Genomic DNA, 25,994 nt, shown 5'->3' on the forward strand with positions numbered 1-25,994 from the left:
CAAAACACATTGTCTAGCATTGCATTCCCGGCAGGTATGAGTGGTGGTGGGACTGGACCAAATACTGAAGGTAACCAAAGTAGAGAAAGAGTATTGTTCAAATTGTCTGACACACAGGCAAGGGTAGGTGTGGAATTGGGGGTGGGGTAGGATACTGGAGACTTGGGGACTTTGGTGGTGGAAAACGTGTACTGGTGAAAGGATGGTGTTTGATGATTGTATGATCGAAGCTCAAACATGAAAGCTTTGTTACTGTATGTCACAGTGAATCAATTAAAAAAAAAACAACCACCAACATGGAGCTGAAAAGTAGACAAAGAACCGAACATGATAGTCTCTCAGTGTCTGTATTGCAAACCATAATGCTCCAAAGTAGAGAGAGAGAGAGTAAGAGGGAAAGTGACTGTCATAGAACCAGGGGGTGGGTTGGGATGGGGGTAGTGGGAGAGACATTGGGGACATTGGTGATGGGAAATGTGCACTGGCGGAGGGATGGGTGTTCAATCCTTGTATGACTGAAACTCAGTCATGAAAGCTTTGTAACTGTATCTTGTGGTGATTCAATAAGAAAAATGAAAATAAAGCTCCACTAGCAAAAATAAATTAAGACAAATTAATTAAGAAAAACAAAACAACAATTCTATATGCTGCAGCACTAGCTCTCTCAGGCATTTCTCCGAAGGTCGTGAGGACACTAGTTTGAGAGGCTTGAGAGGCTGTTTGCACCCCTGTGCTCCTAGGGGCGTTATTCACAGCAGCTGAAGCAGGGTGCCATCCTGAATGCTCGTCAGTGGATGGCGGACAGAGAGACTGGGCCCACATGCTTGACGGATACTACTCTGCCCTTATCAAGGAAGGAATTATGTTCTTGGGACAAAAATTGTATGGATGTACCATGACTGTGCGAAGTGCCCTGATCATTAATCCATCAGTCAATGAGAGAGGGGCCACCCAGGGGTTGGACAAACAGCCGAGACACTCTGCGGGCCACGTCTGGGTCCCACATGCAGCATGTCTCCAGGGCTCAGCAATGCCATCTGCATGCACTCACACCACACATGGCCCGGTGCATGCTCTGTGGGTCCAGCAGGTGCCCTGCTGAGAGCTCCTCCTGGCTCACGTGACTATCGAGGCAGGTGTAGTTCACACAGTGGAATCAGTGGAGAGCTCATATTTTATAACGGAACTCCCACCTTTGTTTCAGGAATCCTTGATTTGTTTCAAAAATTTTCTCTTTCCAGGGCTGGCAAGATAGTACAGAGGGTAGGGCGCCAGCCTTGCACGTGGCTCACCTGGGTTCGATCCCAGGCACCCCGTGGGGCCCCCTGAGCACTGCAGAGCCATGAGAACCCCCTGAGCATTACCGGGTGTGGTACCCCAACAAAACCCCCAAAGAATTTCCTCTTTCCTGTTTTATTTTCATAAAAGAGATATTTGGGGGTGTGCTATAAAAATATTTGGTATTTTGGGAATATTTGATATGACTTGGAGCTGTAAGAAGCTTGGACAGGGAGAGAGCACCTCTCTCACTTCCTCTATCACCTCCCCTGGGTCACCTCCTCCTCCTCCTCCCGCCCCTGCGGTCTTTCTGCTCCAATAGCAGGCTCAGTACTACTCAAAGCAGCCGATCACAATTCCTTTCTCACTTAAGTCTCCTATTGTTCAATCTTGCTTGTGTTTTTCTTCCCTCAACTAGATGCTAAGCTCTTTGGAGACTGAAAGCTGCAATTCCTCTTAGGGAGAAACACCCAGTTCCCTGCCGCATACTGAACGACAGAGACGGGGTCACTTGGTGTCTTGGTGGACCCTAGGGTGGACACGGGGACAGGGCAGGTTGCTCTGCTACCAGCTGGGCTGGGCTGGTGCTCCAGCGGGCAGATCAGCCCTGAACCCTCAGCCTCTTCCCTCTCTCGGACCCTCCCCTGCGTCTTCTCCCCGTCCCTCCGCCCGCTCACTGAGCGTGGCCAGCGCTTCTTCCCTCATCTCCCCCTGCATCCGGATGGGAAGTTTTCTTAGGGACCCGACTTTCTCCTTTTCCTGCCCATCTCCCCTTCATGCCTTGGCAGCGCCAACTGAGCATCTCTGAGTGGGAGCTCAGGGGTCATGCAGGGAACTGGGGGGTCTGCTTCTGAAACTCTTGCAGCCCTTTAGCTCTCAGCAGCGTCTGAAGCCCGATGGGCTCCCCAGAAGCTGGAGACAGGGGCGGGGGTGGGGTGTGTGTGCACAGGTGCATAGCAGCGAGAGCAGACACGTGGCAGGGCCCTGGGTGGTGTCCGGGGGCCAGACACTGGTCTGACAGGGGGCCTACTGGTGCTGGGAGAGACGTTGCTTCCCAAAGGATGGGGACTGTGGCCGAGGGGCCCTGAGGAAACCCTCATCCTCGGCTCCCTGCCGGAGCATCACCGCAGGTGTGAGTGGGGAGGGTGAAGCCGACGAGGGTGTGCAGGGGGCGGGGCCTTCAAAGTGGAAACATACTGCCTTTCCCGTCAGGGCAGGAAAGGCCCTTCTTCCCACACCCCTTCCTGGGCTCTCCTTTCCCACACACACCTGTTAATTTCTGATCATCAAACATGTGTGTCAGTTGGAAACTGGCCTCAAATGCTGTGGGAGAAGGCAGTGGGGACAGAAAAGGGACCACCATGATGAAGATAGTTGGAAATGATCACTTGATCCAAACTGTGCGCTGAAAACAAGTAAAGGAACAAGCAGGATAACCTCTCAGTGCCTGTATTGCAAACCCTAATGTGAGGGAGAGAGGGAGAGGGAAGGGGAGAGGGAGAGGGAGAGGGAGAAGGAGAGAGGAGAGAGGAGAGAGGAGAGAGGAGAGAGGGAGAAAGGGAGAGAGGAGAGAGGCAGAGAGGAGAGAGGGAGAGAGGAGAGGAGAGGGGGAGAGAGGGAGAGAGGGAGAGGGAGTGGGAGAGGGAGGAGAGAGGAGAGAGGAGAGGGGGAGAGAGGGAGAGAGAGAGAGGAGAGAGGGAGAGAGGAGAGGAGAGGGGGAGAGAGGGAGAGAGGGAGAGAGAGTTCCTGCCTGCCATAGACATGGGCTGGGGGAGGGTGTGACTGGAGGGAAACTGGGTTCATTGGTGGTGGAAAATGTACACTGGAGCAGGGATGGTGTTGGAACACTATACTGAAACCTGACCACAATCAGCTTTGCAACTGCGTCTCACGGTGACTCAATAAAAAATAAAAGACAAATAAACCCCCAAACCATGTGTGTGTCTGTGTGTGTCTGTGTCTGTGTGTGTCTATGTCTGTGTGTGTGTCTGTGTGTGTCTGTGTCTGCGTGGGTGGGGGTGCTTTTCCCACAGTGAGCAACTCTCTGTACTGGCCAGGTGTGCCACGGTTGGACTCGGTTTTGAGTCTGTCTTCCGGGAGAGCGCTGAGCCCCTTTGACAGGCCCAGGTTGACCAGCCTGACCCACCCCCTTCCCGTGCCGCCTGCATCAGACAGGAGGCCTGGGGGCGGTGCACGGGAGCCTCTGCCCTGGCAGCTGGGAGCACTATGCCTGGTGCCAAGCACTATCCCTTGCCCTCTGATCCCACCCCCCGGTCTCCTTTTGTGAACACTTCCTCGTAGCCCTGACCTGGACCCACTTCTCGGCTGCCCTGTGTCCTCTCTGCAGCAGGGCACATGGCCAAAGTTTCCCAGCGTCTCACCTGGTGTGGCCTGTCCTGTGGGGCCAGACCCCAGGCCAAAGCCCTCTTGGGACCTCAGCAGAACAAGCGAAATTCCAGCTACTGCGCTGCCGGGTAATACTAGGGCTTAGAAATTTGGGCTGGGTAGGTGGCGGGGAAGCTCTTTCCTGTTTTCCCAACTCAACACTGAATGGAAGGTGTGAGTCAGCTCAGGACAGCGCCACCAAGGACGGGAAACGGGCATGTCTGGGAGTGACTGGGCCCGCCTGGACCCTGGACCTTCTGGCCGCCCCGAAAGTGGACATAGCCTGAAACTCCACCCTGTTGCCTGAGTTCCCCAGGGTCCACCATTCACTCCTGCCTGGTCCTGTGTCCTCAGATCTGTCCCACGTCTTGCTGTTTCTCCTTCGCCTGAGAAAAGCATCTAGCGGGCAGGGGCTGTGTCCACCCCTCTGCTCCTTGATTTCTCACTTGCGAGGTGAGAAGAGCGATGCCCGCTGTGCCTTCCGTCCTCTTCTCTGACCTTCTCCAGCCTCCCCGCCTCTACCCCCTGACCTTCTCCAGCCTCCCCACCTCTACCCCCCGCCCCCTGCCCCCCACTCCACTCACTGGGACTTATTAGGAGGCGTTGAGTAAGTGCTGAGCTCGGAGCCTTCTTGCTCCAGCTGCAAAGCTCATTCTCCAAACAGTGCTTGAAGCCGAGGCTCCCAAACTTGAAAGAGCCACCGAGTTCCTGGGGGATCTGCCAGGCCCCCAGGCTCAGCACTCGGGTTTCAGATTCCAGACGGAGAGGTCTGAGAATCTGCATTTATGGGACACTTTCAGCCAGTGTTGCAAGCTCAGGGGCCCCATGCGAAGCCCCCTGCTCCGAGGCTTGGTTATTAGGAGTGGAGCTGTCCTTCCCTGGACAGTCACACATGTGACCCTTCCGCACGATGTCCTGCCTCCATCCTCCTGGATACACGAGTAAGATACTCACGTCCCGGGTGCCTGCTGGCAGAGGAGCGTGTTGGGGCCTTGCAGAACCCCGTAGGCCCTGGGCTGGACGCTCGATTCAGAATGCGAATGTAGCTGGGGCCCGGCGCCGCTCTCTGGCTGGGGCGCAAACACCCCGTCTCTCTCGGGCGCCCCGTATCACTACTGAGCCCTTCAGTGCCAAGGCTCCTTGCGGTGCCCGGTGCATGGCAGGTGTCTAAGCTTGGCAGGACAAAACCAATCAGCACGTTTCTGCTTCTGTGCATGTAAGGGAGAAGAGAAATAGGCCCTGGAGACTGAGTCAGCCCGAGGAAGCCCACGCGCTGCTCTCAGCCAGAAAGGCAAGGGCGCCGATGGCACACTGCGGTTCTTTCCGTCTCTTCCCACCTCTCTCTTCCCTCAGTAGTTTCCTCACACGCACTTGCTGTAGTGTGTGGGGGACGTCACACTCGGTCATTTGGTCCCGTGGACGCCTCCCAGTGGCCACCAGGCTCGCACTCCGTGCGCAGGGCCAAGCTCAGGGCCTCATGCTCGCCAGGCGGCTAGCTGCTCCACTGCCGGGTTGTCTCTGGGCCGGGAGCCTGTCTTCGAGGGATTTGATCTGGGTGGGGCCCCAGCATTCGGCTTCTCGTTTCTCTCGTGTGTTCCTCAGGTCTGGCCATGCCTGGGTTTGTTGGTGGCTGAAAGCAGACAGTTCAATGTGCATGTTGGGAGAATTGGTGGCTTTGTCTCGGGGGGGATGGTGATGGTCAGGCAGCCCCTTGGTCTTACTCTTTCTAGCTACGTCTGCTGCAATTGCCTCAGCCTAGGAAGCTCTGCAGACTGGAGGCAGCTTAGCTCTTCATCCATCCCGAATCCTTCTCTCTCTCGTGGAGCGTGGTCCTCAGGCTCTGTGCCCGCTAACCCTGTTCTTTGGCGGCACCTTCCTGGCCTTCCCCCTAATCACAGGCAGATCACTGACTTGTGTGGAAAAATGAATAATCCATTCAATACTTACTAAGGGTAGATAGTAGACCCAAAGATGCAGTTTTCAGACATTTTGATTTGATTTATATGTTTCAAATACTAATATATTCATATGATACTTTCATTATAAAATATGCAGTGATAGAGATTTGTATGTATATGGGATTAAAAAATTTGGATTTATAAATGGTTCAAAACAGGTTGCAGAAATATCGTCTGTTGCTCTTTTTAATTTATCTTGAGCATGCTATGACACATCCTGAAATAATTTGCTTTGGAAAAAAAATCATGCACGTTCTCTCTCTTCTTTTCCAAATGTAACTGTAAATATTACTTTGATGTATGTAATTGCTTCAGCCATCTCCACTGGAAGGAAATCCCGCAACCCTTCCATCTCCGATATCTTGCTATTGTCAAGAAATAAGAAAAACGGACTGAAAATGCATTATTCAAATGTATTTAATGTAAACATTAAAGAGGTCTGAGAACAGACACAAATTTTCTTTTGCTTTAATGTGGTCTTGAAAATATTTCAAGTATTTTGCTTTACAGGCATTCATTCACTCTGCTTAGGAAAAATATGTCTTCGAACAAATTTTCGGAGTCTGGAAACGCCTTGAGTGCTGCTGAGTGGGGGCAAACCAATGCTTTGTAGCCGAGTTGAGTTGAACTTGACTACGGGTCTGCTGGGGTCCGAGGCTGCTGGGGAGGAGCTCGGGGGCGGGCCTTCCTTCCGGTGGGGTGAAGAGGCACTCAGTCCCTCTGGACCCGGGATTTGGTCACGGCCAGCTGGATTGCCTTCAGGTTTCGTCCTTCTTAGAAGCAAGTTGGCTCTGCTCTGAGCAGCCTGAATGGCCTGGAGGCACAGCTCTTACCCTGTCCCTTGTCTGTGCACGAGGTCGGATTGCTCAGGAAATGCTTTTCTGGGTTGAGGGTCCGAGGCAAGAAACCGCCTGGGCTCAAGCCTTTGTCTAGCCTCCTTGCTGGGCAGACCCTGGCGCACCTGGGCCTGCCACCTGGCCCAGGTGCTGGCAGTCGCTTGTCCCTCGGGCACTGCCTTCTCATGACTCAGAGAGCTGGTGGTGGCAGTAACCACCGGGGCTTAGCAGCTGCCCCTCCTCACACACGCCTGAGGGTTCAATCCACTCAATGTCTCTTTTCCTTCTGAGTTCGGGGCTCGTGTGACAGCTAGAGGCACCCCCGGCAGTGTGATTCAACACTGCACGTGTGTGTATGTGCATACACATGCTCTCATGCATGCATGTGTGTATGTGTGTGTGTGTGTGTGAATGTGTGTGAACTGATGTGTCACAGGATGAAACATTTCACTCCACTCCGAATAAACAAGCAAATATTCTGACCTATTTTTCGGCAGACTGAAGTTCTGGAATTTCAAATCACTGGATCCTTCTTTTGTTGTCCTTCTATTGCCCCTGGGGATAAAAAAAATAGATTATAGTCAGGAAATAGCAAGAAGCTAGGGGAAAAATTAATTAAGTGCATTCATTCATAGAAACAACCGCTCAGTCAGATTTAAGTAATTAATGTCTCACACATAATTCTAAATCTCTCTTTGCATTTCCATTGGGGTTAAAAAAATCTTTTTAGAGTAATTCAATTAATTTTTTAAAATGTCAGCTTTATTTCACAAGGGCGGGTGTGTGGGGAAGGGAGGGAGAGTCAGGCTGGGGTGAGGCTCTGTTGTTCTCCCCCACCGGTGGGGTCACCCCGGCACGTGTGTCCTCTGACCTCTATTTCCCTTGACTTCATCCCTCCACCACATGCAGGAGAGTGACTGTGAGCCAGGGAATGTTCCAGATGCTTCCTAGAGACACTGAACTGGATCTCAAAGGAACCAATATCACCCAGCCTAGGAGACCAGAGAGTCTCACAATTGGAGCTCGGACTCAAGGCTTAGGGAGCGACCTGGCATTTCTAGGAAGGGTGATTCGGATGGAGATGCCAGAACCATGTCTCTTACTCACGCTCCTGCATTTACAAGCCGTGGGGGGAACAATTCTTTTAGCATGCGAGCAGTAGGTGGCCTTTCTGTCCTCTGCCGAGGCTCCCACATGAACTCCGGGGGGGGGGGCGGGGGGGCTGCAGGGGCCTCCTGGGCCCTCCCACCTCAGTGCCCTCAGCATCTCTCACTGGACCACGCTCACCTCCTGGGCTCTGGACTTGCTCTTCCCCCCAGGGCTGGTTCTTCTCTCTCCAGAGTACGCGAGTTCTGCATGGGGCCTGTTTCCTCAGGGTCCTTCTGCTGTCCTGTTTCCTGCCTTGGCTTTGCACCCACCCTGTGAGGCTTGAGGAATGCCCCTCTGTGGTCCTGCCCTGGGTCCCTGGGGTGAGTTCATGTCCTGGCACTAAGTGCCCAGTGATTCTTTAGACAGATGTCACCGTGATGGACAGCACGCCGTGGGCTACTGGACTAGCTTTCCTCATGGTGCACGTGCCATCTGGAAAGATGGTGGCATGACTGCAGGGTGGAGTTTGCCTTTTTTTTTCCTTTTTGGGTCACACCCGGTGATGCACAGGGGTTACTCCTGGCTCTGAACTCAGGAATTACTCCTGGTGGTGTTCAGGGGACCCTATGGGATGCTGGGAATCGAACCCGGGTCTTCCGCATGCAAGGCAAACGCCCTCCCTGCTGTGCTATCGCTCCAGCCCCCAGAGTTTGCCTTTGAGGTCGTTTCATCATCATCTCACTTACTCTCAGCGCTTCTTTGTCCAGAAGCCAAGGGGTCCATGCTGGAACTCCCTGGCCTTTCTCAGGGTTCCTGCTCCCGCCTGCAGGCCTGTCACCCGGGAGGGTCGGCTCCAGCACCTCCTTCCTCCCGCCTCACCTCCACCCCGGAGTCCTGCAGCACCAGCTTCCCATCCGCAGTGCTGCTCCTGGGCCTCCTCAGCTCCCAGAAGCCACGCGCAGTGTGGACACTGCTCTGCAGTGCTCAGGGATCTGTGTGCAGTGCTCAGGGGGCTCTGTGCAGTGCTCAGGGCTCTCTGTGCAGTGCTCAGGGGTCTGTGTGCAGTGCTCAGGGATCTCTGTGCAGTGCTCAGGGCTCTCTCTGTGTAGTGCCCAGGGCTCTCTGTGTAGTGCTCAGGGGTCTGTGTGCAGTGCTCAGGGGTCTCTATGCAGTGCTCAGGGGCCTCTGTGTGCAGTGCTTGGGGCCTCTGTGTGCAGTGCTTGGGGCCTCTGTGTGCAGTGCTCGGGGCCTCTGTGTGCAGTGCTCAGGGGTCTGTGTGTAGGACCCTCTGGCATCAGTCCCTCACTGTTTTCCTGCCTCCGCCCTGCTCCTGACGCATCTTTGCCTGGAGTAAATGAAGCTGCCCGTTGCATTGCTCCTGGGGCCTGGCTGCTGGCTGGTCATTCCGTGGACGCTTGGCCAGCTCTGCACGCGGCACCAGCTGCACCCCACTGCCCAGCGTTTCCCATGGGCAATCTCTGAGGCAGAGCTCGGCCCTTGGCCCTCCCGGCACTTCCTGCGCCTTACCCCCAGCCCCTGGGCCCTGCGGCCGGCTTCCCTCCCCTCAGCGGGGCGGGGCTCGGCTGCTCCAGCCCCTTCCATGGACTCCAGCAGGTCAGAGCAGGCCACGGCTCTCCCCGCCCCCATCCCTTTGCTCAGGCCAGTCTCTCCGCATTGTCTCCACCGAGAAAGTCTCTCGGTCCCGAGAGCTCTGCAAGCACAGGCCGAGCGCTCCCCGCGTGCCTCCGCAGGCGCCGCCTCTCACTCCTTCCCTCGGCTGCCCCAGGAGCAGCGCCTGGGCCTTGCAGCCCGTGCAGGGAGGCGGCACAGATGCCTCCGGGCCTGGGCACCCGCGGGGTCGGCCTCCCGGCACGGTCCTCAAGCCCAGCTCCCCTGGCCCTGCCACCGCGCTGCCTCCTCTGCAGGCGTCGGCACCCCTCGAACTGGGCGTCCCGAGAATTCCTTCCTCTCCCGCGGCCCGCGCCCTTTCTTCTCTCTTAGACAGTTTCCACGGTTTACCAATTCTTCTCTGATCTTCCATTCTGTTTCCTCGGTTTCTGTTAGCGTGGTCTCAGCAGGCCCAGAGCCCGCTGCCGTTCTGGCGGCTTCAAAGATAACACTTGGCTTTTTGTTTCCTTGGTATCTCGTCTCCCCTCTCCCGGCCTCCTGCTGCCGCTCTGATCTTGACCCGTCCTGGTTTTCTGCTCCCCTAGCAGACATCATCTTTCCCAGTAACCCTCCTGTCGGGGCTTTGCAGATGCCCCTGTTGCTCTGTGAAGCTGTCTCCTGGGGTGGGCACATCCCTGTCCTCAACCCTGTCACTCCCATCCCAACCACGTAGACACCTGAGTCCTCCTCTCTGTGCTGACAGGTGCCCACTGGCTCTGCTCTGCCACAGGAACCACCTCCTCATGAGACTCTTGACAGACCATGGTCAGAATCAAGGAGTAGAACCCGGTGTCTTCAAGTGAATATTTATTGAGCAACTACTATGCACATGGTACGGGATGAGGCTTGGGGGTGCTAGAGGACAAGACGTCCAAATGCATGCCCCAGAAGAGCATAGCCTGGAGCCAATGAGCTCGTCTCTCTTTCTCTGCCACTTACCCCACTTTACTCCCAATTTGAAATAATCTTTTGGGGTGGGGGGGGTCACATCTTGTGGTGTGCAAGGCCTACTCCTGGCTCTGTGTCCAGGGGCAGCTTCTGGTGGTGCCTGGGGGGCCATATGCAGTGATGGGGGCTGAAGTGGGGTTACCCCCACTCTAGGCGAGTGCTCTGTTTGTCCCCTCTACTCTGCGTTCAGGGTCAGCCAGGATGTGGGGGCTGCTGGTGCAGTCAGAGAGTCTGGACTCTTTCCTTGAGAGTTCGCACCCCACAGCGGGGCTGGAATGTGGCTTCCTGGAGAGACAGAACCTGCTCCCACCTGTTCATGTTGCACGAGGGATTCCTGGAGCCAGCGGGAGGCTTCACCTGCCAGGGCGAGTGCCACTGACAGAAGTTTCCGGCACAACTTCTGTGCACCTCCCAGGGACATTTTCTCCCTCCCTCCCTCCCTCCCTCCCTCCCTCCCTCCCTCCTTCCCTCCCTCCCTCCCTCCCTCCTTCCCTCCCTCCCTCCCTCCCTCCCTCCCTCCCTCCCTCCCTCCCTTCCTTCCTTCCTTCCTTCCTTCCTTCCTTCCTTCCTTCCTTCCTTCCTTCCTTCCTTCCTTCCTTCCTTCCTTCCTTCCTTCCTTCCTTCCTTCCTTCCTTCCTTCCTTCCTGTGTTTGCTTTGTTTCATTTTTGCTTTGGCCCACACCCGTGATGCTCAGGGCTTACTCCTGGCTCTACCCTCAGGCTCACTCCTTGCAGCCTTGGGGGCCATATGAGGCCCTGGGGACTGAGCTGAGTTGACTGCATGCTAGGCAGGAGCCCTCCCTCTCTACACTCTCTTGGCTCCTTCTTTCTTTTGCTTTTTAATTTTTCTGAGTGGGGAAGACACGATAAAAGGAAGAACATCTAAGCTAAACCCTCCTTCCTGGATTCAGTTCTGTTTAACTCTCGGTTCAGCAAAAGGGAACACGCGTGCCAAGCCCCTCGAGGAGGAACCTGACAGCTCGCGTCTCCGTGACGCTCCCATGGAGCTTCCTGCAGACTGTGCACGCGGCAATGCACAGACTGTGGACACTGCGTGTGGCTGCACAGGCCTGCAGAGGTGCCATTGGGGGGAGTCACTGGGAGACAGTCATGCCTGGAAGATCTGGCGTGAGTGACAGAATCACGCCAAGGAAGCAGTGTGCGGCTTTCTAAAAACCGTCACAAGGAGAACTTGCCTCGTGCTGGGTTGATTCCTGCTGACGTGGACGCAGGGAGAGACCTTTAGGGCGCAGCAGGAGCTGGGCTGGAGTGGCGGGGTCCCCTGTCTCCGAACACTAACTGAGACTCGAGGGCATCTCCTGGTGCACTTCTCCAAGGTCCACTCGCAAACTTGGTCCCTTTTAAATGTTGCTTCCCTGGAAACCACCAAAAGAACTAGCCCCCCCGCCCCCCTGCCATTTCCCCTTACCCCTGTTTATCTAAAGACTCTGCATTGTTTATGATGGTCAGCGAGGAGTTTTCTGTCCTTCGGGGGCACAGACCAAGAGGGGCTGAAGATTCCAGATGGCACCCCCTCCCCGACAGCTGGAGAATAAGAGGACAACTTGTACCCGGGTCCCTGATTCCTCCTCAGCTCAAGCCCACGGCGCTTGCACCCTGCCCCTCACTCCCCCAGTTCTAAAGTCAGGGTTCAGATTAGTTGAGCCCTGAAGTTCTTCTGACTCAAACTCCAGTGGTTTTCAGGATTATATTTCTTCCCCAGCAGCTAGCTGGGGGAGATTTCTGCATACTCTGGGGTCACCTGGCTGGTTTAGTTTCTTTTTTGTGTGTGTGTCTAGACATGTCAGGTTATTATATTTTTTCTTTTTGGGGTCACACCAGACAATGCACAGGGGTTACTCCTGGCTCTGTGCTCAGGAATCACTCCTGGTGGTGCTCGGGGGACCAAATGGGATGCTGGGAATCGAACCTGGGTCAGCTGTGTGCAAGCCAAATGCTCTACCCACTGTGCTATCCGCTCCAACCCCAACATGTCAGGTTATTAATGACTCAAATCATGGAAAAAGCTAGAAAGAAACCAGAGGGTCTGAGTGTGGTGCTTATCTCCTGGGAATCAGAGTTGAGCCTCTTCCTTCCCTTAGTCTGCAGCTACTCCTAACTTCCTGCGGCCCTTGGGACGCCCTCTGCTGACTCCTGTGAGGCACCTGTCTCTTATTTTCCAGAAGGAGGAACACCATGGCACATCAGGGGTTTGGGACTAACCAAGCAGCCTTGTCTGGATCTCTGCTTTGGCAGACACGAGAGAGCCATGTCTGGTGGGTCGCTCTGCATCACTGCTCGCATTGAGCCCAGCTCAGGACCAGATTATGCTTCTAGAACTGTCCCTGCAGATAAGTGGGCACCGATGGCCCCCGACACTGTAATTCATCTGGACAATCCTCCGTGATCTCCAAAGCCAATCACTGGAGCCTCCTCACGCTAAATTAGACTTCAGTGGAGTCATCACAGGTTGGGGAAAAACACCTCTGACTTTGTAAGCTTTGTGGTTCTCATGCCGGACAGGGTCCTGGAGCTGCAGCCGGTGAAGGGAGACAGATGGCCTCTCTGGGTACAGTGACGTGGTGGAGTGGTCTTTCTTGGAAAAGCAACAACATGCTATCAGCTCCCTCCCTGCTCAGGGCTTCCTGGCTGCTCACTAGAGGACCTCGCACATCCATAACCCTGAGTGAGGTCCACTTTTGCTGGAGACACAGCACATGGGGTGCATGGAGGGTAACAGGAAAAGAAAGGGCGAGGGAATAAAAACCAAAGAAAGGATCTTAGCATGGTAAATAAGTGAAACCCACCTCTCATCTTCACAAAGTCCGAAATCAAACCCCACACAGACAGAAAGGTGTGTAATACCAAGAGCTTCCCTATGGCCTCACCAGTCACCACAAAGTCAGTCGCCCTGAGAGCCTGCAGTTTTCCTACCCATCATGCAGTTGAGTAAACTGAGGCCAAGGGAGCAGAAGACTCTTCCCTGTCCTGAAATGGGGGCAGAACCTATGCCCCTTGGCCAAACCTGCTGGCCAAACCTATGCCTCTTGGGCTCAGAGCCCAGGATTGTCTCGTGTCACTAAGGGACTCTAAGGGAGTCCCCCAGTGGGGCCCTGCCTGAGTCCCGATTTTCTTTTCACATAAGAATGTGAGTACTGGGGTTGGAGTGATAGTCCAGCAGGTAGGGCGTCTGCCTTGCATGCAGCCGATCCGGGTTTGATTCCCCCGAGCACCACTAGGAGTAATTCCTGTGTGCAAAGCCAGGAGTAACCCCTGTGCACATGCATTGCCAGGTATGACCCAAAAAGCAAAGAAAAAAAAAAAAGAATTGTGAGTGCGGGAGCCAGATGCCCCCCTGAGGCCTGGTCTTCACTGCCACGGGGCGCGCTTTGCCTGCACGTCCTGAGAAGGGAAGAGAGCAGAGTGTGTCCTCCCTGTCCCCACCAGCCTCCTTCTCTCAGGGCTTAGAGCTCACGGCTGCTCACTGTGAAGCTGGGAGTCTTTAAGCTGCAAAGGGAAACTCAGGCCACAGAGTCGGGTGGTCTCCAGAGCAACCTGCGTGGAACAGCCCGAGGGGACCCTGCAAGGAGGAGTCGGCGCTTCTGCAGAGGACCGAGGGTTGGAGCCATGTTGGTGTGGACTTTTGCCCCCTCTGTGTCCACTGGGGCTGGGGTGTCGCCTCATTCACACACTGACGTAACAGTCCAAGAAGGCCATTGCTCACGCAGGAGCTGCTCAGCGGGGCTCCCTGAGACCCTGAAGGGCGTTCCTTCCTCTTCCCCCACAGGCGCCATCCATGCCGCCCACAGTGCTTGTATCGCATCCCTGCAGACTCCAGAGCGTCTGCACTCTGGCCTCGCCCAGTCAATGCTCTGCATCTTCCTAGAATGGCTCTCGCCCTGCCTCCGGGTGCATCTGCAGTCTGCGGGCACCCCTGGTGCTTCTTACCTCTCTAGACTGGTTCCCTGACTGGGCTATAACTCCCCGTGGACTGGCCCTCTGCCCCTTCATATGAAGCAGAACCTCCCTTTGGAGAGAGCAGAAGAGGGAGCGGTGCATCTGGAGAGGGGAGGTTCTTGAGGGTGGGGCTTTTCATTCTTATCCCCAGGTTCTCCTGGCAGGGAGAACTTCAAGTCAGAGAATCTACCTCCATAGGAAGGTGCCCTTGGGGAGGGGGTCTTCCTGGTTTTGAGGATCCTTGGAAGCCACGGGAATAATCTTTGCTGGCATTGCTGCCAGCCTGGCATGCCCCTGAGATAGAAGGGGCACTTCCCTGTCATGAGCTCGCCTCTTGGAATTCCTTTGTGTAGGGACTGACTCCTTCATGCCCCCAGACCCTGCCTTATGCATACTTGTCCCTGCCAGGAGCCAGAGGAAGAGAGGTGACGGGGAGAAGATGCCCTCCCCTCCCGTCATTGACGAGGAACTCCCCAAGTCCACCTCCTCTCTGGGGCTCTGAGAAGCCCATGAAAATAGTGTCTGTAGACAGTGGGCCGTGCAGCCCTGCACCCCGGGGTTGCAGGAGACCCATGACCCATTACAGCCGGAAGAAGCTGTACCTGTTGGAAGGTCCAAGATGCCCATGAGAGAAGGAGCCCTGTTGGTGGACAGCTGAGCCTGTCCACATCCTCCTTCAAGTCTCCAGCCCTCAAGAACCTTGTTCTGACCCTACTCAGGCTGTCACCCCCATCACACATTGTCACACGTTGCCCCTGCCCTTCAGCACAAACCTCTAAACTTTGTCTGGGAGAAGAATGTTGGCTTCTTTTAATTTTCTGTTGCTCAAGAGCCAAGGAACCTGGGGTCAGTGGCGTTTCTAAAGCCAGCCACATTCACTTAAGAGCCACAAGTTAACCACTAGAATCTCCAGTTCCCGAGTTCACTCATTTGTGGAGCCCCGAAACCAGTGTCGGCAGCCCAGCTATTATTATGCCCTTCCAGGAAGATGTTCAAGACAAAATCCTGAGGGAAGGGAGATATTTTTGTTAGAAAGTGAAGGACAGCTCCCCTTTCCACTGGGGTTTGGCTTAAGGCTTTTCAGCAACTCGCCCTGTGTGCAAATTTCTGCAAATCTCCCGACCTCCATTATCATGCCAAGATTGAAAGCTAAGACCCCCAGGTAAGAGAGGAACAAGAGTAATGGACCTTGCCCAGATTTGAGAGCAGGTTGGCACGGAGCCCCGGGCCCCAGATGTTTTGAGAGGGTGTGAACTGTCTTGTGGTCTTACAATCCCTCCTTCATGTGGGCCAAATGGCACTTGGTCTTTGCAGTCCATGTTATTAAAGCAAGTGGTTAAGGGGATAATAACTGCTTTGAGACTAGGGGAGAGAGTTATGTTTGGAAATCCGAGTCAGTTTCTAGAGCATTGAAAGACTTCAAGGAATGGAAAACCCACCCATATCTTTGGGCACTGTCCCTTTTTGTGACATCTGGCACACAGATTGTTAGGGACATGGCCATCCTGGAACCCAGGCCGAGAGCAAGCACTTTCCCCCACTTTACTGACGGGGAAGAGAGGGATGGAGGCACCAGATTAAGCAACATGGATTAGACTTTGGGTGATGCTGGCAGATCTTAAGTTCTACTTTCTCTCCAGATTCTTATGTCACCTAGTTCATGCTCGGGTTCCCTTGTGAATTTGTCATCAAAACCTCAGTTATAGTATGGTGGCCGGAACTACAGCACACAAAATCTATGCTCTAAAATCAATCTATTTTTGACCAGAATTTTGATCTTTCCCTTTTATTCCTTTATCTAGGCACCGTAACTTCTAATACTATTGATATTTACACTTGGGAAATATGGTGTTGGTGTGTCAAATCCACCACCAGCAAATCAGTGTGTCCCAACCTCTTTCTGGGTCATTCTCATGGCCTGTATAACAGCTCAGTTTTTAAAATGGTCTTTTAGCTGACATGGCTATAGTAGAGATGCCTTTAATGGTTTTTTGTACAAGATTATCATCCCTTTACCACCACCAAAGTGAACACCACCAAAGTGATCACTCACTTTAAGTCTACAGATCAATGATTTTCATTACATAGTTTTACATATATACCATATGTAGTAGGCACATATGCCACATACATGATATACTATATATGCATGGCATACATAATAAATGTGTACTATTTATACATGTCATATATACTATATACTATATACATTTACATAACATACACATATACCATACTTAGTATATGCATGCACTATCTACCGGCATTTCTCATTTGGGGGCCTCATGGTCCCCATGGGCACTGCATGTGGATCACAGTGAAAATCATTCAAGTGGGAGGTCATGGCATGAGACCAGGGAGCCTGATGGCAGGGAGAGAGACACAGGAAAGATGCAGGTTGGAAGGGGGCCCGGGGTAAAATAAGAACTGGGCCCAGTGCTCTAGACTCCACAATTTTTTTTTTTTATTCCAGAGGATGGGTCCTTCCAGGAACTGTGTGATTGGTTTAACGAACTCCTGATATCACACACCCATCTTTGGGGCTCTCCTGAGAGATATCTGAATTGAACATTCCATTCGGCATCCAGAGTGTGCAGAAACAGAGAGCTAGCTGCCTTCTGGAATGTTCCCTTGATAAAGCTTTGCTCATTTCTTCTCTCATCAGATATCTGTGAGCACCTTGTCAGGGCCTCTGACACTCCATAGCCGTCAGAGTAAGCGGCCTTCTGATGCTCAGAGTCAGCCCTCGCCGGCTGAGCGTGTGGGTTTGGGGAGGTCAGTACATTCCTAGGCCAGGGCTCCTCAGCCATAGATCCAGTGTCAAGCCGATATTCACTGGTACTTGAAAGAACTAAGTTGGTACCTTTATAATATTAGGCCCTTAATGAACTTCAGGTGTTAGCATTTTTTAGTGTTAGGTACAAAGTAATTTATTCTTCTCTAAAGAATAGCATCGTGATACTGAGAGTGGGAAAGAGACCTGGTCATATCCCGCCTATGATTTGCCAGCGAAATCACCTAATTTGTTCTCCTGTAGAAGGAAACGGTCTATGGAGGGGAAGGGCTGTTTCAGCCAGTCTCCCGTCCTGCCTCACTCACCGAGGTGGGATTCTGGGCTGTCTTTCTTGGTAATTTCCAAGAAGAATGAATTGCAGTAGATTTACTGGGCAGTAGAATAATAACCGTCATAATATTGTGAATGCGAATGAGTCTTTCTCCCGGAAGCCTCGGGCAGACCGAATACACAGCAGCGTTATGCTCCAAGTTGCCTCTGACATAAAGATCTCCTGAGTGCCGGGCCATAAAACCACTGAAGTCTTTTAACAGGCCAATCAAACAGGCCCTGGGGAGGCTCCAGGGGCTTTGAGGATTGCTCTCAGAGTGAAACATTAACTAGTGTAATTGAAAGCAGAGCATGGTCCCCACAACGGCGAGGGAGGCGTCCTGGGCAGGGGCGGCACAGCAAGCAGGCACCTCCACAGGTGGCCTGGATAACCGTGCTCGCTTTCCTCGCTGCCACCCTGAGCTGGGCTCCCTGGAATCTTGCCTCTCCTTTCACCGCTCCCCTTACACCCAGCGAAACTACCTAGGGACGTAGGAAATGAAGAGCCTTGCATTTCTTGTAGTGAAGGCTTGTGTGAGTGTGTGTGTGTGTGTGTGTTTGAGAGAGACAGACAGACAGAGACAGAGACAAAAAGAGTAACGCCGATAAAGAGATAAAGAGAAACAGGAGAGACAGAGACTGTGAGGCAGCAAGTGAAGCTTTTCCTTATTGGTGACCCTTCCCAGTTCCATGGTGTGTCTGAGGCCAGTGCGGTGGAGGGTCCAGGGTTTGCGTCTGGGTTGGGAGCATCACCTAATGAGCCCAGGGTTCGAGTCTGGGTTGAGAGCATCACCTAATGAGCCCAGGGTTCGCGTCTAGGTTGAGAGCATCACCTTGCAAGCCCAGAGTTCGCGACTGGGTTGGGAGCATCACCTTGCAAGCCCACTCTTGCGACCTGCTCTGAACCGGGCCCATTCATTCCCACTGCTTGTTTGGCAGGACTGTCAGAGCGGGGTGTGCCCCTGGGGGAGGATTGTCACTCACAGAACGACGGGCACACAAGGATGACTGTCACACGAAGGTCACGTGTGGATGGGTGACTCAGAAGGCGCCCGTTTCAGCAGCCTGGAGCAGTGGGTGAGCCGGAGCTGCCGTGAGATTGTGGAGGCCTGAGGCGGACGCGTCCCTCAGCAGCCCCTCCCGCAGCGTGGCTGTGCCCCCACCCTCCGTCCCTCACCCCGTGGGAGGACACAGTGCCGGCTGCTCCCGCGGGCGTGTGTGAAGGGCTTTACCCCACCGCTGTGGTTCTTCCTAGATTCCTGTGGGCCTGGCGTCCAGGAAGAGGGCGGCGACAGCAGTGTCTCTGCTGAGGAGCCAGGCCTCTGTGGCGGGCGCACAAAACCAGGGCTCAGGGAGGCGCCCAGGACTCACTGCTGCCGTCCTTTCGGAAATGTTTATTTATTTATTTATTTTTGTGAAACATCATAGTTTTTTTTTTTTTTTTTTGCTTTTTGGGTCACACCTGGTGATGCACAGGGGTTACTCCTGGCTCTGCACTCAGGAATTACCCCTGGCGGTGCTCAGGGGACCATATGAGATGCTGGGATTTGAACCCGGGTCGGCCGCGTGCAAGGCAAACGCCCTACCTGCTGTGCTATCTCTCCAGCCCCCATGAAACATCATAGTTTTTTAAAGTTGAAACTTATTTAGAAAGAGGTGAAGGAGGGAGGGAGAAGCACAGACTCAAGAGACAAGGCAGGCTTCTCCAGAGCGGAAATAGGCGAGCAAAGAAACAGAGAAAAGTGAGCGAGATCGGTCCTTCAAGGCAGAACCCGGGCTGGAAGAGCAAGTCCCTTCTGAAATATCTATCAAAACATTTTTGTTGTGGTCATTGTTTTGTCTTTGGGCCACACCCAGGAATGCTCACCCTGCTGACTCCTGGCTCTACTCTCAGGAACCGCTCCTGGCGGTGCTCGGGGGGACCATCGGGGATGACGGGGCTCGAGCCTGGGTTGGCTGTGTGCAGGGTGAACGCACGACTCAGTGGACTATCGCTCTGGTGCCATAAATTATTTAATATTTAATAAAAAATTTGGAAATAAGATAAAGCCCTACACTCGCCTCTGATGCTCCTGGCTAACCCTGGGCAGAGACGTATTTATTTTTATTTGTTTATTTATTGAATCACCGGGAGATACAGTTACGAAACTTTCATGTTTCAGTTTCAGTCATACAATGATTGAACACTCATCCCTCCACCAGTGCACATTTTCCACCACCAATATTCCTAGTATCCCCCCCCACGCTCCCACCCCATCCCCACCCTACCCTGCCTCCATGGCAGACACTTTCCCTCTTACTCTCTCTTTACTTTTGGGCATTACAGTTTGCAATACAGATACTGAGAGGCTATCACGTTTGGTCCTTTGGGCTATCACATTTGGTCCTTTGTCTATATCCCATCTCAAATGATCCTTCCAACCATCACTGACTTAGTGATCCCTTCTCTACCCCAGCTGCCTTCTCCCCCAGCACATGAGGCAGGCTTCAGACATGCTGTTTAAGTGTGGAGGCATGTGACTTCACAGGGCAAGGGTCAGAGAGCCTGAAATGCCGAAAGTGAGTACCTGACACCCAGCACCCAGGACTTCAGCCTCTACATCCTCTGGGGATCAGGGATCAGTACATTTTCTCTGAAACATCCGCCTCCCCACTCCCCCCCATGCCACTCGCCAATCTTGTGGACCCTGAAAAAATATTGATCTGAGTTGAATCAGATTTTCGCTGGAACCTACTGGTTTCCTTTCAACAAGCTTTCCTTTCATTAGTGTGGGATGTTTGACAACCTCCTGGGATGCACATCTGTCCCTCTGGAGACTCTGTGACCCTCTGTGTGACAAGGAGAGAGAACATGGGGACTGTCATTGCTCAGGGCTGAGGCCCAAGAGCGGAGGCTGCAGGGAGCAGCTCCTGTGACCCCAGAAGTGTGGAGCAGAGCTGGGCCTTCTTTAGTTTCTCCTTCCTTCTCACGCCAGGCTGAGCCCAAGGTATGTGTGGGAGAGTCAGACATTTGAAACGCTCCCTCCGGTTAGACGGGAGCTCTCGGCCAGGGGGCAGGCAGGAAAACATTACGAGGCCCAGCAGAAGTGAAGCAGCTTCTCTTTCTTTTCCCCACTCATGCCGCTTTGGGTGGACGGAGCACTCCTCCTCCTCATCCTTCTGTCCATCCATCCTTCCCTACATCTATCTTTTTGCTCACTCAGAAATTCAAGCACTTCTTCGGTAAAGGCACTGATTAAATTGGGGTGCTGATGTTAGGCCAGGCAGGCACTGCTGTGGAGAACCCCAGGAAATTAGTCACTAGAGCTGAGGCATGTGGCTTCCTCTAACCACATTTTTCTCCACGTCCCTTTGTTGAATTATTGAATAATGAGAGTGACAAATGAGTAAGGGAATGAAGGTATTTATCGAAATGTAGCACTGTCGTCCCGTTATTCATTGATTTGCTCGAGCGGGCACCAGTAATGTCTTCATTGTGAGACTTGTTGTTACTGTTTTTAGCATATCAAATATGCCATGGGGTAGCTTGCCAGGCTCTGCCATGTGGGCAGGATACTGTTGGTAGCTTGCCAGACTCTCCTAGAGGGATGAAGGAATCAAACCCAGGTTGGCTACGTGCAAGGCAAATGTCCTACCTGCAGTGCTATCGATCCAGTCTTTATCGAAATGTACAGAGAGAAATACTCCCTATAATGATGCCAAATGCCAGAGCCACTCCAGGAGAAACACTTTTTCCTAATATGCTTCACTGCCCTTCAGAGCTTAATAAAAGCCATCTCGGCGCGCCACACCCCCCATTCCCCTCCTACTTCTCTCCAATTAGATGGTTGTCTTTGGGTCAACATGATGAGGTCAGACTCCGAAGGACTCTTTTGGATGTAAGAACCATCAGCGTGGCCTCTGGCCGGAGCATATTGATTGAAAAGCATTTCCAAGCTGCCCCAGGCCTGCATCCTCCTCTATCAGGCTGAGTGCTCCAGCGGCCGGCCAGGAGCTGATTGAATCATGCTCTATTTGGGAGCGTGGTGGTGGGGAAGGCAGAAGGCTGGAAACCAGACACAAGTGGGACCAGGGGAAAGTACACAGCTAGTGCCCATGGCTTGAGGCTCAAAGATAAAGACTTTAAATGACTGGAGGGAAGAGATCACAATTATAGGGAGCTGAGATTGCTTTTAGATCATTGTCTGAAAATAGGATGAGAAAACTGGTCTATCTTTATGCTTCTATATAAAAATATGTATAAACATACATATATTATAGAGCAGCTATTATATGCATGTATATATATATAAGCATATATCTCTGAATTTATAAAGCCAAGTTTTACCTAGAGATTTTTATATGAAGATATCTCTCTGAACTAGGAATTTGGGGCAAAGTAAAGATTTTTTTTTTGTTTGATGTTTGGGCTACACCTGATGCTGCTCTTGGCTCTGTGCTCAGTGATCATTCCTTGCAGGGGGCTCGTGGGACCACATAGGGTGCTAGGGACCAAACCTGGGTCTGCTGTGTGCAAGGCAAATGCTGTCTCTGTTGCACCATCTCTCTGGTCCCAAAACAAAGTACTTTAAACATTATATAACAATCTCAGTGATCTGTAATTACAACCCTAACATTAAATTATTTTGCCTCTCACCAAATAGCAGGGGACAGTGGAGAGAGGATGGAGGGAAAGTGAAGGGGAAGCAGCTCAGTGAGAGACAGTATCTGGCAATTAGAATGTCCTCCAGCTCTTTTCATTTTCAAAGCCCCTCTGTGACATGGGAATTATTTCTACTTTCTGGTGAGACTCAAATTGCAAAAGGATTTTCCCCGTGGTCCTTTAGATGTCACACAGCTAATGGACAATGGAGCATAGATTCACTGGGCCTGCTTCTGAGGTCTTTTTGAACCCTTTGCCTCTTGCTTTGAAAAAGGCTCCCTCGTTATGTGTGCCATCTGATCTCCCAGGCTGCAATACTGAATGGTGGTTGGAGGGCTGAATGGCCCGCAATAGGGGAAGCGCTTGCTACCTCATATTGGGTGCCTGATAAACCTCTAGAAATAAAATTATTCCAAGCGAATTCCAAGGGATCTTTCAGTCCCTGTCTCCTCATCATTCTTGCCTCAGTGAACAGCGCTTTCTCTCCCCAGTTCTGCGGTAGAATTGTTCAGGATCAACATGCCTTGTTGGATGTCTGCGTGTCCAAAGATAAATGATTCTGCCAGCTCCCTGCTTTACACCATTCCAAACAGCAGGTGTGAAGTGGGCACCCAGATGTATGTCCAAGAAGCAGATAGGATCAACCTCATATAATGGAAATCGGATTGGCAGTCCATTGTTTTCCAGAAACTTCCGGGCACCATGTCACTTAGTTCCTGAGTAAGCCCTTGTGGTTGGCTCTTGTGTCATGTGTCCAGCAAGGCTGGTGATCACTTTCTGATGTGGCCACACCATCCTGTCCATGCTTAGGACAACCACTGGGAATAGAATTTGGAATCTGCTTTTGCAGAGAGGCTAATTCTCCTGCTAAGATCAGGTGAGGTAGCATTGGGTCCCGACACAGGGACTGCCAACCCTCACCCTGGTTTCAACCCTGGTGCTACCCTGCTTATTCTTGGCCAGCACTAGCTGTCTGAATGTGCCAGCAAGGGGGCCTGAGGCCATCAGGGCCTTCAGGGAAGTGCTCCAGGAAGAGAGGAGAGAGGAAGGGAAGGGAGGAAGACAGAATCTCTGTCCTGAAAAGGGCACCATGCATATGAAAGGAAGCTTCTAATATAGAAAAAAATCCCTGGGCAGTCACTTTGAGAGATGTTTAACAGACTATCCATGGTCAGCTGGCAAGCCCAAGGACCCTCCTGGCCAGCTCATGGTGCCCTTTGTAATCTGTGGAATAATGGCGAGCTAATTGCTTCTATTTATTGCATTGCAGGTTATTTTCCTGCAAGGAAGCTTCATGCTCTCTACTTCCCTACCTGAAAAAAAAAAAAAAGAAACTCACAGTGGGGGGCCCCTGCCTAGAGCACTCAGACCATCTTGCAGTCAAGGTGCATTTGAATATGAATTATGCCAAGTGCTTCTCTTTAACCTGCTATTGTTGGAAGGTACCCACACTTTCAACTTCCCCAGTCAGACTTGGTTCTAGAAATACCCACCCCTGCTCAGCCTTTGGAGGGTTTTGCTTCCTTCCAGTGCAGAGACTGGTAGGAGAATTTGGGTGTACACTTTAGGTTTACTTAGAGGAGTAAATGTCATTAAGTGATAAGGAGGGGGAGGGACTTTATGACAGAAAGAACTTTAATAAAATACTTGAATGGGCAAGGGTACTCTGAAGCATAGAATACGCTCTTTTTGTGGCCTTCACTGGTTTCGTTGATCATTATTCTCATCTTAAACGTGAAGATTTCATGTGCTAAAGCACATACACAAAGTCAGACAGCTAGGAGGTGACAGGATTGGAGTTCAAAGTAATACCTCTTGCTAAACCAACAATTATTTTTACTAGAGTGGCCTGGCGTGGACAGCAGCAGACATAAAAGTCCCTAAGATAGGATTCCCCGGTGAGGGGTGCAAGCCAGTGAATCCACCTGGGCAAACACTGCCTTGCAGGTTCACACATGCGATCTAAGAGCACACAGAAGAGAGGGAAGAATTCTGCCCAAGAGCCTCTGGGGAGACTGCTAAGGGAGTGAGAAGGTTGAACTGTGTGTGTCCTGCAAAAAGGAATGTGGGAACCGTCCCCTGGTACCTGTGGACATAACCTCATAGGGATGTGGACATATCATCTAAGATATGTCCACATAATGAAGCTAATCTTGGTGACAGGGTGAACTTCTACCCCTCCATGACGGGTATTCTTAGAAGAGAAGGTGAGACATGGAGAGAGGAAAAGCCAGGTGGAGACCTGGATGCAGCAGAAGCACCGGGCGCGTAGGGACAGAGACTCGAGTGAGGCCTCAGCAAGCCTGCCCCAGGCCTGGCCGTCACCCGGGGATAGTGTGACTGTGATTACAGCCTTCAGCTCCCAGCTCCAGTCTCTGGAAAGGAACGAGAAGGCCTTCCTGTGTCTTTCAACCAGCCCAATAGGGTCACACAGCCCTAGAAACGGATATAAGCAGGTGTCCACTTCAGTCGGCCTTGGGGTTGGGTAGCGTGGAGGGAGGAGAGGAGGGGGCGGGGAGACAGTGGATCCCAGTGTGGGGCAGCTTCCTGTCACGCACTGCCTGTGCACCTGCACTTAGTTGAATGAACTTGTGAGAATGCCAGATGGGGGTGTGGTTTTGAAGGGCGGGGCTAGCAAATAAACTTGCAGGTGGGTTCTGGACACGGGACCAGGAGGCCGGTGTATTCTCAGCCCTAGCCTCAGACACCTGCTCCCGGTGGTCTGGCGTCAGATCTGAGGCGGAATCCTTGGGTCCCGTGTGGCTGGGATCTGTGCGGGAAACACCAGCAAGCCGAGTGAGCAGACCCTCAGCTTTGACGCTCTGTCCGAGGCCCTGGATTTGTTTCACTTTAATTTACTAACTGCCTGCTTCCCCCAATCTCTGCTGACCCAGGGGTCACACCCATAAGCCACTTCCTGCCTGTGCCAGATAATCTCCTCATCGGCCACCCTCCAGAACTCACGGCTGCTTCTCCCGGAAGGGAGCATAAAATGAGGCCCTCATAACTGTGCCACCGGATTCTGCACCCGTGGTGCCCCAGAGGGGGTGGGTGAGAGCCCTCCCCGCCCCAAGGGACCTAGCCCGGCAGCTAACCTCCACTACCCCACCGCCGACACACTCCAGGCTGCTTTCCACATGCTCGGGAAGAGCCTCACGCATGAGTAAACATATTCCTGGGCTGCATGGCCACTTTACGGCTGTGTGACATATCATCATAAAGGGAAATATGATTAGATATTTTAAGAGTATATGATGAGAAATCTGAGAGCCTGGCAAGCTACCGAGAGTAACCAACCCACACGGAAGAGCCTGGCAAGCTCCCCATGGCGTATCCGATATGCCAAATACAGTAACAATAACAGGTCTCATTCCCCTGACCCTGAAAGGTACCTCCAATCATTGGGAAAAATGAGTAAGGAGAGGCTGCTAAAATCTCAGGGCTGGGATGAATGGAGACGTTACTGGCTCCAGGTCGAGTAAATCGATGAACAATGGGATGACAATGATATAGTGAATTTACTAACAAATACAGTAAATCCTTCAAGAATATAATTTTGTTCAACTGAATGATGATGAGAAAAACGAATTCTGTGACCTGAGGGCCTGCTTTGAGTAGGCATGGTCTAGTTTAGAGCATCTGTTTCCAAGATCCTGGGGACGATGTTCAGAGAGCTTTGTGGTCTGAGAGGCTCTGAGGCTGGGAACCCCATGTTCAGTGGCTGCCCCACACCATGAGACCCCTCAGAGCAGTGCACAGGAAACAGCCTCAGCACCAGCAAGAAAATAAAGGACGTTATTTCTATATGTATTTAACTTGGGGGGAAAAACATCAGAATTGCCTACTGCCTTATCTCTCCCACAGACCTTGGAACTCATCTTCCTCTTTTATGTTCACTCTTGTCCGTGGGTCCTGCAACATTTGAAGCACTTATCAGATTAACTGGTGAATTAAAGCTGGAGTGAGCTTGAGGCCCTCCAGCCCAGTGCCCTAATTTTATTTAAACTTCTACTGCGAGCCAGACAGGGCACTTTCCTGAAAGGAGAGCCCCTGTGAACAGTCCACAATGCAACTCAGCCTTCAGAAAACCTGGGTTTGGTCCCAATGCTACACCCCTGAGAAGTCAGCTT

The 25,994-nt window shown here is 52.4% G+C and overlaps 1 protein-coding gene across 1 annotated transcript in view; it reads right to left on the bottom strand.

Moving 5' to 3' along the window:
• Nucleotides 1–25,994, bottom strand: part of CLNK (cytokine dependent hematopoietic cell linker) — a 128,594-nt gene that overhangs the window by 71,547 nt on the left and 31,053 nt on the right. The window contains exon 3 of the mRNA XM_055139979.1: nucleotides 6,941–7,012. Coding sequence (XP_054995954.1) covers nucleotides 6,941–7,012 — 72 coding nt within the window. The remainder of the gene's footprint in view (nucleotides 1–6,940; nucleotides 7,013–25,994) is intronic.

This window comes from Sorex araneus, chromosome 5 (assembly GCF_027595985.1).
Source record: "Sorex araneus isolate mSorAra2 chromosome 5, mSorAra2.pri, whole genome shotgun sequence".
NCBI lineage: Eukaryota > Metazoa > Chordata > Mammalia > Eulipotyphla > Soricidae > Sorex > Sorex araneus.